The 13,469-nt window shown below is 53.9% G+C and overlaps 1 protein-coding gene across 1 annotated transcript in view; it reads right to left on the bottom strand.

The window, feature by feature from the left end:
• Vwf (von Willebrand factor) overlaps positions 1–2,752 on the bottom strand; it is a 58,029-nt gene extending 55,277 nt beyond the window's left edge. The window contains 2 exon segments of the mRNA XM_090325179.1: positions 871–1,035; positions 2,698–2,752. Of these exon segments, the coding sequence (XP_090181305.1) occupies positions 871–1,035; positions 2,698–2,752 (220 nt within the window).
• Positions 2,753–13,469: the final 10,717 nt, after the last annotated feature.

Here is a 13,469-nt window from a genome sequence, read left to right on the forward strand (position 1 = left end):
GGACCCTTGTGCACGTCTAGCCTCCGTCCCTGCAAACTTGCCTGACTGCAAGTGGGAATGAAGGAAGGACTTCCCCACGGAGCTGGTGGGCCTGGGGGCCTAAACATGTCACTGGGAGAGGAGGGTAAATTATTGGCAATTAAACATGGAGGAAACAGGATGTCTTCGGAAAACAATGGAGCCCAAGGTGATTAGTTCCCCTCCCTGACCCCAGGACCTTGACACGTCCACACACACACACACACACACACACACACACACACACACACACGTGCACACGTTATTTTCCCTTGTGGCATTGAGCCCTAGGAACTTTTCCTCAACCCCAGTCGGGGGGGGGGGGGCAGGGGAGGGCCTGAACAAAGAATCTCAGGAAAACCATGGTGGGGGTTTCTTTGGCCTGCTTCCCTCCCCTGCCCTCAGTGTCCCTTTGTGGGGAGCAAGGGAGGGGGGACCAGACTCTGGTGGGAGCTCCTAAAATCAGTCTGTCTGTCTGTCTGTCTGTCTGTCTCTCTCTCTCTCTCCCTCTCTCTCTCAGTGCTCAGCGTGGCTTCCTTCTTCTCTATTGGAATAAAGCTCTTGTGACCTCTTCGTCCAGGTTGGTTGGGCTGGAACCACGATCCCCCTGTCTCTCAGGAAGCTAGAGTTATGGGGGAGGTGGGGGGTCCAGCAGGGAACGAGGGGGGGACCTGGAGGGGGAATCCTCCCCCATTGCAAGGACTTTTCCATGTCCCAAAGCTGCAAGAAGCCAGGGGCTCCAGGAAGAACCTGGCCTCCTCTGAACTCAGGCAGAAGGGGAGAACTGTAGTCCGCCCTTTACTCCAGGTCTGGAGGCGGCCGGGCCAGCCTCCTCCCGGGAAAGAAACTCACCCAAGATGGAGAAGGAGCGCTGCTGACAGTCCCCGGCCAGGAGGTAACTGCACTGGCCCGCAAAGCTGAACAGGGCTCCGTCAAAGGTGCTGAGAACGTCCTCTCCAAAGAGGCTGCAGCGCGCCCTGGCCGGCCGGCCCGGCGGCTCCTCCGTGCACACGGCCCCTGAGGAGGGGGCCAGCGGTCAGTCCAGCCTGACCACAAACCCAGACCTCGGGGGGCTGCAGAGCCTGGTCTGGGGGAACAGAACTTAGTACACCAAAAAGGGTTCAAGTTCTGACACCAGCCGGGCGCCCACCGCCAGCTCCCGCCTGTCATCCTGGCCATCAGGAGGCTGAGATCTGAGGGTCCAGGTTCAAAGCCAACCCAGAGAGGAAGTCCAGGAGACGCTCGTCTCCAAGGAAACCCGAAAAACATGAAAAAGTCATTTCAAAAGAGCTCGTCTTTCCGTTACACAGACGGATGGGTGGAGAAGTGGATGGGGGGATGGTGCATGAGTGAATGGATGGACCGGAAGGGATGGAGGGATTGATGGATAGGTGGATGGGTGGACATAGGGGTGGGTGGGGGGATGGGGGGATGGATGGATGGGGTGGGTGGGTGGATGGTTGATGGGTAGAGGATGGGTGGATGGATGGATGGATGGATGGAGATGGGTGGATGGATGGATTGATGGATGGTGGATAGTGGATGGTGGATGGATGGATGGATGGATGGATGGGTGGATGGGTGGGTGGATGGGTGGATGAGTGGGTGGATGGATGGGTGGATGGATGGGTGGATGAGTGGGTGGATGGATGGGTGGATGGATGGGTGGATGAGTGGGTGGATGGATGGGTGGATGGATGGGTGGATGGGTGAATGGATGGATGGATGGATGGGTGAATGGATGGATGGATGGATGGGTGGATGGAGGATGGATGGATGGATGGATGGATGGGTAGATGAATGGATGGATGGATGGATGGATGGGGGTGGGTGGATGGATGGATTAATGAGTAAATGGGTTGATGGATTGGATGGATGGATGTGTGGGTGGTGGATGGATGGATTGATGGGTGGATGTGTGAATGGATGGATTGGATGGATGGATGGAGGATGGATGGTGGATGGATGGATGGATGAATGGGTGGTGGATGGTGGATGGATGGATGGATGGGTGGATGGATGGATAGATGGGTGGATGGGTGGATGGATGGAGGATGGGTAAATGGATGGATGGATGGATGGGTGGATGGATGGGTGGATGGATGGATGGATGGGTGGATGGATGGATGGATGGGTGGATGGGTGGATGGATGGATAGATGGGTGGGTGGATAATTTGAACATGTGTAGGTAGACAACCTCAGCACCAAGTCTCTCAAGTGCTCTGGGCCTTCTGGCACACAGGGCACCTGGTAGAAAAGAGACACCGAGTGTGACACACGTCCCCTGTCCTCCGTGGACCCTGGGCATGGCCAGCTGAGGGTGTCAGCTTCCCTCCTGCCAAGCACCAAACTCGGGGTCTCAGCAGGGGGAGAGAGCTGGCCTGGAGCCACAGGCCTGCCCTCTGCTCCGGGCTCTGGGGGTCCTGGGCGCTGGCACAGGCCCCCCATCCTAAACGAATAATCCCCATCTCCCCTTCCCGCATCCCGTCCTGGAAGCCATTGGTCACGCGGACAATTTCAGACAAAGACCTGGGTTCTGGGGAAACTGAGTCAGCAGCCGAGTGCTCTGTAGGAGCTCCACAGAAGACGATCGGTGACCCTGAAAGTCAAATGGGGCAGAGGGGCTGGGGAGGGGGGAGGGGGAGGGGAGGAAGAGGAGGGGACGCTGCCCAACCCACCTGACACAGTGACAGCCAGCGCCAGCAGGGCTCTGGTGAGCCCGTCAGGGGCCATCTGCAAAAACACAAAAGCCACGCCAGGCTCAGAGACTCCCGCCTGGCATCCCAGCTCCTCACGAGGCTGAGACCCGGGGATCACGGTTCAAAGCCAACCCGGGAAGGAAAGTCCATGAGACTCTGATCTCCAGTGAACCCCCCAGAAAACCCGCAGACTAATGGGGTCAACCCCTTCCGCCACCAGATCGCCCCCCAGACTTCTTGATCAGCCAATCACACCCAGTAATAGTTCTTTTTCTAGTGTTGGGTCTTGAACTCAGGGCCTGAGCACTGTCCCTGGGTTTTCTCAAGGCTAGAGCTCTGCCACTTGAGCCACAGCACCACTTCTGGCTTTTTCTGTGTATGTGGTACTGAGGCATCGAACCCAGGTCTTCAGCCCTGAGTTCAAGGCCCAGAACTGGCAAAATAATAATAATAATAATAATAATAACCATAGGCCCTACAGAAGCAGGAAAACCAGGGTACAAACCGCCCTGGCTTTGTCTCTCCCTTTCCAACAAAACCCTTCTTTTGCATCCTGTATCTCCCCCCAAAAGTAGGAACCCCCCCAATCCTCTCGCCATCTATGACAGCTCTTCTTCCAAAAGGTGGGGAAAAGAAATCACACCTACCTTCTGCTGAGAACAGGGAGGACACACCAATCTCCACGGCCCACGGAAACAGCCTCTCCTGGGCCAGGCCCCGGGCCGGGGGCCTCAGACTCTAAAGCTCTGCCTTGAGCCCCGGACTGCCCTGCTCTGAAGTAGCCCAGAGAAATCTGCTGGGTTTCTCCAGCAGGGGAGATAAACAGAATGCCCCCCCTTCCTCCTGCCACCCCAGCCATGAGATACCCCAACAGTTCTTAATTACCACCGGGAAACAATGCCAGGAAATGATATTAGAAACACTGCCAGCTTTGATAAAGCCCAGAGCCATTTACAGGGAGACCTTTTGACAGCTGGCTTCACCAGTTCACGGCCTGTTCCCCAAGGCTCACCCCCCCCCACACACACACACGCACCCCCAGACTCTTGGGGGGTCTCCCCATTCACACAGACTTCCAATCCTGTGTTCCCCAAGTTGGGGTGAAGTCACTCCAGCTCCCTCTGCACCCGATTTCCACACAGACATGGGGTCCGGGGACAACACTAGCCAACATGGTGGGGATGAAGAAGAAAGATCTCAGGGTCGCTTTGCCCTTCCTGCCCAGCCTGCCAGCCGGACTCACACACCGCCCTGTGGGTCGACACCGTCCTGGAGCATTTGTGTCCCAGGCTGGTTCTCTACCGCTTGAGCCACAGCTCCATTTCCAGCTTTGTGCTCATTTGTTGGAGATAAGAGTCGTAGGGATTTTCCTGCCAGGGCTGCATTTGAACTGCGATCCTCAGATCTCAGCCTTCGGGGTAGCTGGGGTGACAGGCGTGAGCCACTGGTGTCTGGCTATAGCTTGATTCTAAGGCTCGTGGTTCAAAGCCAGCCTGGGCAGGAAAATCCGTGAGACTCTTGATCTCCAATGAACCACCAGAAAACCACAAGTGGAGCTGTGGTTCAAGTGGTAGAGCGCCAGCCTTGGGCAAAAGAAGCTCAGAGACAGTGACCAGGCCCTGAGTTCAAGACCCAATATGAGAGAGGAGGGAGGGAGGGAGGGAGGGAGGGAGGGAGGGAGGGGACCTGGGAATCTTACAGGTCCCGCCAGCAGGCGCCAGCCGCGGAGCTTGAGTGCCAGGCACAGTTGATTTCATGGCGGGGGGAGGCAGGAAGCCACCATGGGGAAATGGAAATGTAATGGAAGGGAATGGAAACCGGCCAGGAACAATGTTTATTGACCCAACCGCAAGTGAGTGGCAGAAGGGGGAGGGCCGTGAGGAACTTGGACTTGAAGCTATCCCCACTCCGGAGTGTAGAGATTGGGGGTTAAGGGCTGTACCCCAGAACTCCAGCCCCCACCACTTAGAGACTCCAGGAAAATCCCAGAGGAGTCAGGGAGGGAGCGTAGCTAAGTCACCATTCAGGGAACGAATGTCCTACCTTTCTGTTTGCAGAGGGAGGGAGGGATGGAGGGAGGGAGGGAGGGAGGGAGGATGGAAATTAAACTTAGAAAGAAAGCCTGATCCCATGGCTCACGCCTGTAATCCTAACTTCACAAGGTTAAGATTTGGAAGATGGAGGTTCAAACTCAACCCAGGCAGAAACTAGAGACCAATGACTCTTATCTCCAATGGACCCACAAAAATGTCAGGCTTAAAGGTGGGGCTCAAGTGGTAAAACTCGGTGCAAGAGAGTCAAGTGAGAACACAAGTGTGACTCATATAGTAGAGGGCCAGCCTTGTACCAAGAAAATAAAGAAATAAAAAGAAGTAAAAAGCTAGCCGGGCTGGGTGACTTCCACCTGTCACCCCAGCTACTCAGGAGTCTGAGGTCTGAGGATCACAGTTCAAAGCCAGCCTGGTTGCTAAAGTCCATGAGACTCTGATCTCCACTGAACCACCAGAAAACCAGAAGTGGGGCTATGGCTCCAGGGGTAGGGCGATACCCTTGAGCTGAAGAGCTCAGGGACAGCGGCCAGGCCATGAGTTCAAGGCCCACAACCAAACGAATGCAGAAAGAAATACAGTTCACAGAGGTAGCAAACACACCTCCTTTTCTTTGAATGGTTGAGATTATTGTCCCCTCGTCACTGCTTAGTTTAGACTTAATTTCTAAAAGAGTGTCCACATTGGTTGTAGGGGTTAGGGGAGTTGTGGCTTTGGGGATAGAGACCAGAAAGAAGTCTGAGGGGGTGCAGAGGGGGTGGGGCTTGCAATGTTCGATGTCTTCACCAGAGACTGGATGGGAAGATAGGGTGTTTATCGTGTAAAAAATATATTCAGCCGATGTGTTTATCATCCGAGTCCTTTTCCTTGAATAATTACGTCGATATCAAAGTTTTCCAAATGGGGGGGAAAAAAAAAAAGAAAAGGTCCATAATGGTGATTAAAAGCTTAAAAAGCACACTTGGAATTTATTTTCCTTTCTTGGGGTTTATGGTTCCTGAAAGACCCATGGAGCTTGCTAGCGTGAGGATGAATAATTCACATCTCCCAGGCTAAGCTCCAGACACAGCGCCATCCACAAATGTGTGTCCTGTCTCCTCTGTACCCCGAGATGTTCACACCCCACCCCGGGAGAAGGCTCGGAGAGACCCCTTTTTAATAATAATGGTGGCTCAGGTCTGGCACCCCAACCACTCAGGAGGCTGAGATGTGAGGATCGCGGTTCAAAGCCAGCTCAGGCAGGAAAGTCCAGGACACTCTGATCTCCCACGAACCCCCAGAAAACCAGCAGGGGCGTTGTGGTAGAGCTGTACCAGGTATCCCAGGAGGGTGATTCAGGGGTGGAGGGGTAGCAGCCGGTCAGGGCCAGAACCAGGGAGAGATGATGCCATTGCCAGACCCCAGCTCTTGGAGGTGAAGGAGCCCCAAGGTCAATTGGATAAAGCAGAGGAAGTACAGAGGTCCCCTCAGCTGGGTTGGGTGTCTTTGGGGGAACAGAAGCTCCTGTCCTCCAGGGACCAGCCCAGGATATACAGATGGTGTCAAGAACTTCCATCCCTCTTCTGTCTGTCTTCCTTTTTTGTCCACTGTAGGATTTGAACTCAGGACCTGGGCTCTGTCCCTGAGCTCTTCAGCTCAAGGTTGGCGCTCTACCTCTTGAGCCACAGCACCACTTCCAGCGTTTTGCTGGTTCATTGGAGATCAGAATGCCATAGACTTTCCTGCCCAGGCTGGCTTTGAACCACGATCCTCATATCTCAACCTCCAGGTGTGAGTCACTGCGCTCAGCTTAACGGTAGTTTGGGGCCTGAAAGAAATAATTCCTAGCTGCCGCAAATTAGACATTTGTTTCTTTTTTTCATTATTCTCAAGTTCTGAAGCTATTCTTATTAAAGAAACCCCCGTCTCCTGAAGGTCCGGTTTCATCTGGATAAATGTACTTCCGCGCCTCCCACCCCGGCCAAGAATCCTGAAGCAAAAGGCGGGAATCATGGTACGTTTGTTCAGACAGATGGGTTTTCTTTTCTGTTTGAATCACACCTGGCATCCCAGCCACTCCGGAGGGCGAGGCCTGAGGATGGTGCTGGGAGGCCAGGCCGGATGGGGTGGGGAAGGCCAGAGATTCTGACCTCCAGGAAACCCACCAACGAGCTGGGAGTGGCTCCACGTGGAACAAGAAAGAAAACAGAGCTCAGGGACAGCGCCCAGGCCCCGAGGCCACCCCCAGGAGTGGCAACACCCCCAAAAATGGCTGCTTGAGTTCAGAGACCGACACGCCCCGATCTAACCCTGACTCAGAACACCACTCCAGCTGTCTCTGAGTCTCCAGCGTGACTCAACCTCCAGGCACTCACCACACGGCAGGGAGGGGGTGCAGGTGAGTCTCCAGCTTGGCCCACTGTGGCTTTCCTGCCACCAAGCCACACCCAGCTGGCCACGTCCCTTGGGGGGCCTGGGACAAAGTGACGGCCAGCTTCCCTGGTTTCCAGGGCCAGGACCCCTCCAGACACCCCCGCCCCCACCCCTACATCCCCCCCAAAACACAGCACCAGGGGTGTGGGGAAAACACACTCCCAGAATGCCTCGCCATTGTCAAGGTCACCCCAACCAAGAGAAGGGGAGGAGATGTCACCATGAGGACACGTGAGACGGGGGGGGGGGGGGGGGGGCAATGTCCTGCGTGGAGTCCAGGAGGAAAGGGGGAGCATAGGGGAGGAAGAGAAGGAGGGAGGGAAGGAAGGAGGGAGGGAAGAGGGAGGGAGAGGAGGGGGAAGAGAGGAGGGAGGAAGGTAGAGAAGGGAGGGAGAGAAGGAAGGGAGGGAGGGAGGGAGGGAGGAGAGGAGGGAGGAGAGGAGGGAGGAGAGGAGGGAGGGAGGTCTGGTGTGTGCAAAGCCCTGGGTTCGATTCCTGGTCCAGTCCACAAGACCCAGGGTGGTCAGCTCCTGGCTGCCCAGAACAAAGGCCGGGAGGGAGGGGGAGGGAGGGGTGAGGGAGGGAGGGAGGGGAAACTTCGGCCTCCAGTGCTCCCCATAGGAGTAGCTCCTAAGGAGAAGGCCAGAATCAGGAGAATCCACTCCAGATCAACCTCCTCCCTGCACGTGTGTGTGTGTGTGTGTGTGTGTGTGTGTGTGTGTGTGTGTGTGTGTGTGTGTGTGTGTGTGTGGTCTCACAGACTCCCTGCCCCCTGACTTCTCATCGGGATCCTCCCATCTCAGCCTCCTGAGTGGCTGGAATGCCAGGGCGTCTGGTCAGGGGCCCTGGGAGTTCTCACCTCTCCTCCCCTCTCCACCCCACCCCGTCCCCACCCACCAGACACCGCAGGGCTGGCTCACGGGGAGCCCTGTTGTTTGTATTCCCAGGCCATGGTAACCAAATACCACAGAGAGCGCCCTGGAAACAGGCGAGCACTGTCTCACGAGGTGTGGGCAGGGCCTGATCTGAGGCCCTGAAGTTTCTGGGGGTTGGGGGGTAGGTTTCCTTCTCCCCGAGTTTCTGAGCCAGGCACAGTGACCCACAACTGTAACCCCAGCACCCAGGAAGCTGAAGGAAGAGGATCACGAGTTTGAGGTCAGACTGCCACCAAATACACACGTGTCCATGCACACATAACGTGTGTAGGAAATCACACACACACACACGAGGTAAAGATAGTCATCTGACATTGTTTTTAACGGGTTTGGCCTCTAGAAAGCAGCCTGGTTTTCTGGGCTGAGGATAACCGATGCATGCGTTGGTTTCCTGGTGTTGTATGGCTGGGTTTGGTCAGAATTCCACTTTTATATTGCATTGTCCACTGTATAAGCAAACTTTGAATCACCAGGCCTTCTGTTGACAGGGCCAACAACTGGACTGTGGGCTTTGAGATGAATCTCACCATTTGTTACAGCAAAATAAATGGAGAGGCAGAAAGAAAGAAAGAAAGAAAGAAAGAAAGAAAGAAAGAAAGAAAGAAAGAAAGAAAGAAAGAAAACATGGGTAAGAGAAGTCACACATAGATGAATGCAAACTAGGTAACAAAACTCCTTTAACCTTTATTTATTTATTTTTTTTGCCAGTCCTGGGCTTGAGCTCAGGGCCTGAGCACTGTCCTTGGACTTTCTCAAGGCTGCAGCTCTACCACTTGAGCCTCAGCACCACTTGTGGCTTTTTTCTATGTATGTGGTACCGAGGAATTGAACCCAGGTCTTCATGCATGCTAGGCAAGCACTTTAACCACTAGGCCAAACTCCTGGCCCCTATTTTTACTTTTTTTTTTTTTAAATGAGGATTGATAAATACTACAGGCCTCCCCCAACCCATTTCTTGGCTGGTGCTCTACCAGTTGAACCATGCGTCTAGCCCTGCTTTTGGCTGGTTATTCTGAAGATGGGTTTGGGTGTGTGTGTGTGTCCTGAGGCTTGAAACTCGGGGCCTAGGCACTGTCTCTGGCTTTTTGTTGCTCAGCGCTTTAAGCCACCGTTCAACTTGCAGCTTTTTGGGGTGTTTACAGGGAGATCAGAGTCTCCTGGACTTTCCTGCCCAGGCTGGCTCTGAACCCCGATCCTCAGATCTCAGCCTCGTGAGTGGCTGGGGTGACAGATGTGAACCGCCAGCCTCTGGGTCGTCCCATCCCTTATGACGTCCCTGGACCCAGGGTCTCATCTAACGCTACCTCATCTCCCATAGGGGATGAGAATGGCCGGGGGGGGGGGGCAGGACAAGGACTAGCTTGTTTGTTGACCTCCTACACTGATGGCAGGCCATTGCCCCCGGACAGTTCCCCTTCCTGCCTGAGTCACTGCACAGGAAGGGAAGGGCAGGGGTTGGCCCAGGGAACCCCTCACCCTGGACCAGGCCCTCCTCCCCCTCCTCCTCCCCTGCTTCTCCCTTCCCCCCCACTCCTCCTCTTCTCATCCCTCCTCATCCTTCCCCTCCTCCCCTCCTTCTCCCTTTCTCCCTTTTCCCCCACTGCACTCCCCCTCCCCTCCCTCCTCCCCTTCTCCCCTCTCCCCCACTCCACTCCCCCTCCTCCCCTTCTCTGCCTCCTCCTCCTCCTCTTTCTTGGTTGACAGCATCCTTGCATTTTCCACATGTCCCCAGCCCTGCATAGCGGGCAATTGCTCAACCAGATTGTGGGGGACCATTAAGCAGAACCCCCTCTCCGGCTCAGTGGTAGGACATCCGCTGGCGGGAGAGAAGTCAAGGGAGAGCACGTCTGTCCTCCCAGCTCCTCAGGAGGCGGAGATCTGAGGATCGCGGTTCAAAGCCAGCCCGGGCAGGAGAGTCTGTGAGACTCTGATCTCCAGTGAACCACCAGAAAACTGGAAGTGGGGCTGTGGCTCAAGTGGTAGAGCGCCAGCCTTGAGCTGAAGAGGCCCCGAGTTCAAGACCCACCACTGACAAAAAAGAAAAAGTCAAGGGAGAGAGTGGTGAGGCCTGAAGTTCAAGCCCCAGCACACGCACGCATGCGTGTAGCTAAGCCGAGTTTAGTAAGACTCCAGACACCAAGGGCAGTGAGAAGGAACACACTTGTGAGGTTTCCATGGTGCTGTGGAAAGATCTAGAAGATACAGAAGGAATCCTTCCTTCTGCAGCATTGCTCAACAAGCCAAAGCACATAGGTGGTGTGGACCACAGGTATTTCAACAGGCCACGGGTCTGCCATGAGGCCCCACATAGCTGGCCTCAAGACAGAAGCAGAGGAGACTTCTCTCCTGAGAATCCATTTCCTCATCTTATGCAACGTCTTCTCTCAATCAGCAAAACCAGCATTCTAGATCTGTCTGACTCTCCAACCCTGGCCAGCATGCAGAGTCTGTGTGTGTGCCAGTCCTGGGTCTTGAGCTCAGGGCCTGAGCACTGTCCCTGGGTTTTCTCAAGGCTAGAGCTCTACCACTTGAGCCACAGCACCACTTCTGGCTTTTTCTATATATGTCGTACTGAGGAATCGAACCCCGGTCTTCATGCATGCCAAGCAAGCACTCTACCATTAGACCAAACCCCCGATCCTTCTTCTTCTGCTTCTTATGAAGCAGCCAGGCACTGGGGTTTCACATCTGCCATCCTAAACGAATCAGGAGGCTGAGAGATGAGGATGAGAGTTGGAGGCCAGACAGGCAGGAAAATCCAGCTTCAATGAACCATCAAAAAGCTGGAAGGTGGAGCTGTTTGTCACCTGCTAGAGCGCCAGGCTTGAGTGAATCAAGCTAAGGGACAGAGCCCAGACCCTGGTGCAAAATAAGGAGGAGGAGGAGAAGGAGGAAGAGGAGGAGGAAGAGGTCAGAGCACTGGAATGACGATTTAGATGGAACCACAATCATATGCCAGTGTCCCCTCTGTCCCCCCCACTTGTTTTTGTCTCTTTCCTAAGTTCAGTTTATTACAGCAACCCCACCCAAGACTTATTTACAGAGATTTCACCACGAGCCAGAAAGGACTCTGGAACCGTGGAGGAAAATGAGTAAGTCAGAACAAACAGTTTGGGAGTCGCTGCTGCCCACCAAAACGTGCAGGAAACACAGAAGAGAGACTGAGTCACCCAGGAGACAGCCAAGCCACATAATCCTAGATTATGTGGTAGATTCCAACCTTAGAAGAAGAGCTGCAAGCCGGGTGCCTGCCATCCCAGGAGGCTGAGATCTGAGGATGGTGGTTCAAAGCCAGCCCGGGCAGAAAAGTCCGTGAGACTCTGATCTCCAGTGAACCACCAGAAAAACCACAAGTGGCGCTGTGGCTCGAGTGCCAGAGGGCCAGCCTTGAAAGACAAAGAGACTCAGGGGGACAGCGCCCAGGCCCTGAGTTCAAAGCCCAGAACCTGGAGGAGCTGCCAAGAAACTTCTAGAAGTACACGTGAATCAAGCCGGCCACTGCCCGGGTGACCCATAGAATGGAAATGTGGGGCTCAACTGGAGATGGAGGGAGGGAAAGCTCACTGGTGGGGTGTGGGGAGTTGGGGGGAATGGCTACCCTCCCCACAGGGCCAAATCTCACCGCCAGGGGGCGGGGAGGAGCCAAAATGGAATCTGATCTGAGCCAGATCTGTTATTCCCCCCCCCCCCCATAAACACACACACACACACACACACACACACACACACACACACGGACAGACGGAAGGGAAGAAAAGTTTGGGGTTTTTTTCCACTCCAACTCACAAGTCTGAAGGCCCAGCCCTTTCTGCGCGCTCTCTGACTTGGGGGGGGGGGTCACCCACTTTTTCCTCTTCCAGTTGAGTCAAACCATGTATATATATATACATATATATATATATATATATATATATATAATATCCTTTTCTCCTTTCCTGGTTGCTTGGAACAGACACACACTTTGGCCCCAATATGTGTGTGTGTGTGTGTGTGTGTGTGTGTGTGTGTGTATTTAGCCTGACCAAAACCGCTCACCCCCACCCCCCGTAAGCCTAACAAGCTCAGCAGGCTGAGATCTGAGGATCAAGGTTCAAAGCCAAGCCAAAGCAGGGAGGAAAAAAAAAAACAACAACAATTCTGTGAGACGTTTATTTCCAAGGAACCACCAAAAAAAGCCCAAGTGGAGCTGCGGCTTCAATGGAAGAGAGCCAGTCTTGAGCAGATAAAACCAAGTTGAGAGCACAAGACTGAATTCAAGCCTCAGTATCCCCCCTCCACACACACACACAAATAAAATAAATAAAATTAAAGCGCTCCCTGATGATAGGTGAAGTGGTCTATGCGCTGCCCGGCCCTTGTTTTCTGAGTAGAAACAACAGTAATAAAATGGTCACTCTCCAAGCTCTCAGGAAACTTTGTACCCACACGGAGGGAAGAGCTAGTGTGTACTGTAAACAGAAATGTTAGCCGAATTCTTCCCTCTGGCAACAGGAAGAGGGGGACAGGGAGAAATTGAACCTCTTTTTTTTTTTTTTTTCTTTCCTTAGACCTGTTCTCTGGAGACAGATGGACTCTGGCCAGAATTGCACAATATGACACTGTCCCACCCCGCCTCTGTCCCCACCACAGAGGACACATTACATGGACACGGGTGAAATTTGACTCAAAACATCCCAAATCTGCTTCTCCTTCCACCAGCTGCTGCAAGTCTTCTGGAAGGCCCCTGGGCCTTTGCACAGCCAAGTCCTCTATCCCCTGGAATTGGCTCCTCTGCCAAGCCATTAAAGCCACACACACACCCCAACCCCTTCTTTCCAACTTGTGCCTCTAATGAAGCTGGGAGGGGCAAAAAGACTGAGTCCAACCCTGAAGCAAACGTAAAGGCAATGAAGAATAAAATAAGAAAGCCACAGCCCAGCTGACTTACAGTGGTGTGGGGAGAGGGGGGATTTGAACTCACGGCCTGAGGGCTGTCCCATAGCTATCTCTCTCAAGGCCACTCTTCTGCTCCCAGCTTTGTTTGTTTGTTTTGTTGTTGGTTAATTCGAAAACCAAAGTTTCTCCTGCTTGGGCTATTTACTGATCTGGATAGCTAATCTGGACTGCAGCTAAGCGAGCCACCCCTACTGCCTTTGACTTCAAAGTCTTCTGGCCTCCTGAGATTTGTCTCTGTCCTGGGTGTGTTTTGCTTTTCCTAGAATAAAAGGACCCTTTTACAGGAATTGCCATTTGGAAAGAAAGAAAAGGAAAACAACCGTGGCCAAGTTTGTTTTCAATTCTCACATCACTTGCTGGGGGTCCGCCCAGGTGGAATGGAGCTGGAGTGGGGTTCTCCCCCCACACCCCTCCACCCAGA

This window comes from Megascapheus bottae, chromosome 37 (assembly GCF_031878675.1).
Source record: "Megascapheus bottae isolate mThoBot1 chromosome 37, mThoBot2.hap1, whole genome shotgun sequence".
NCBI classification, from domain to species: Eukaryota; Metazoa; Chordata; class Mammalia; order Rodentia; family Geomyidae; genus Megascapheus; species Megascapheus bottae.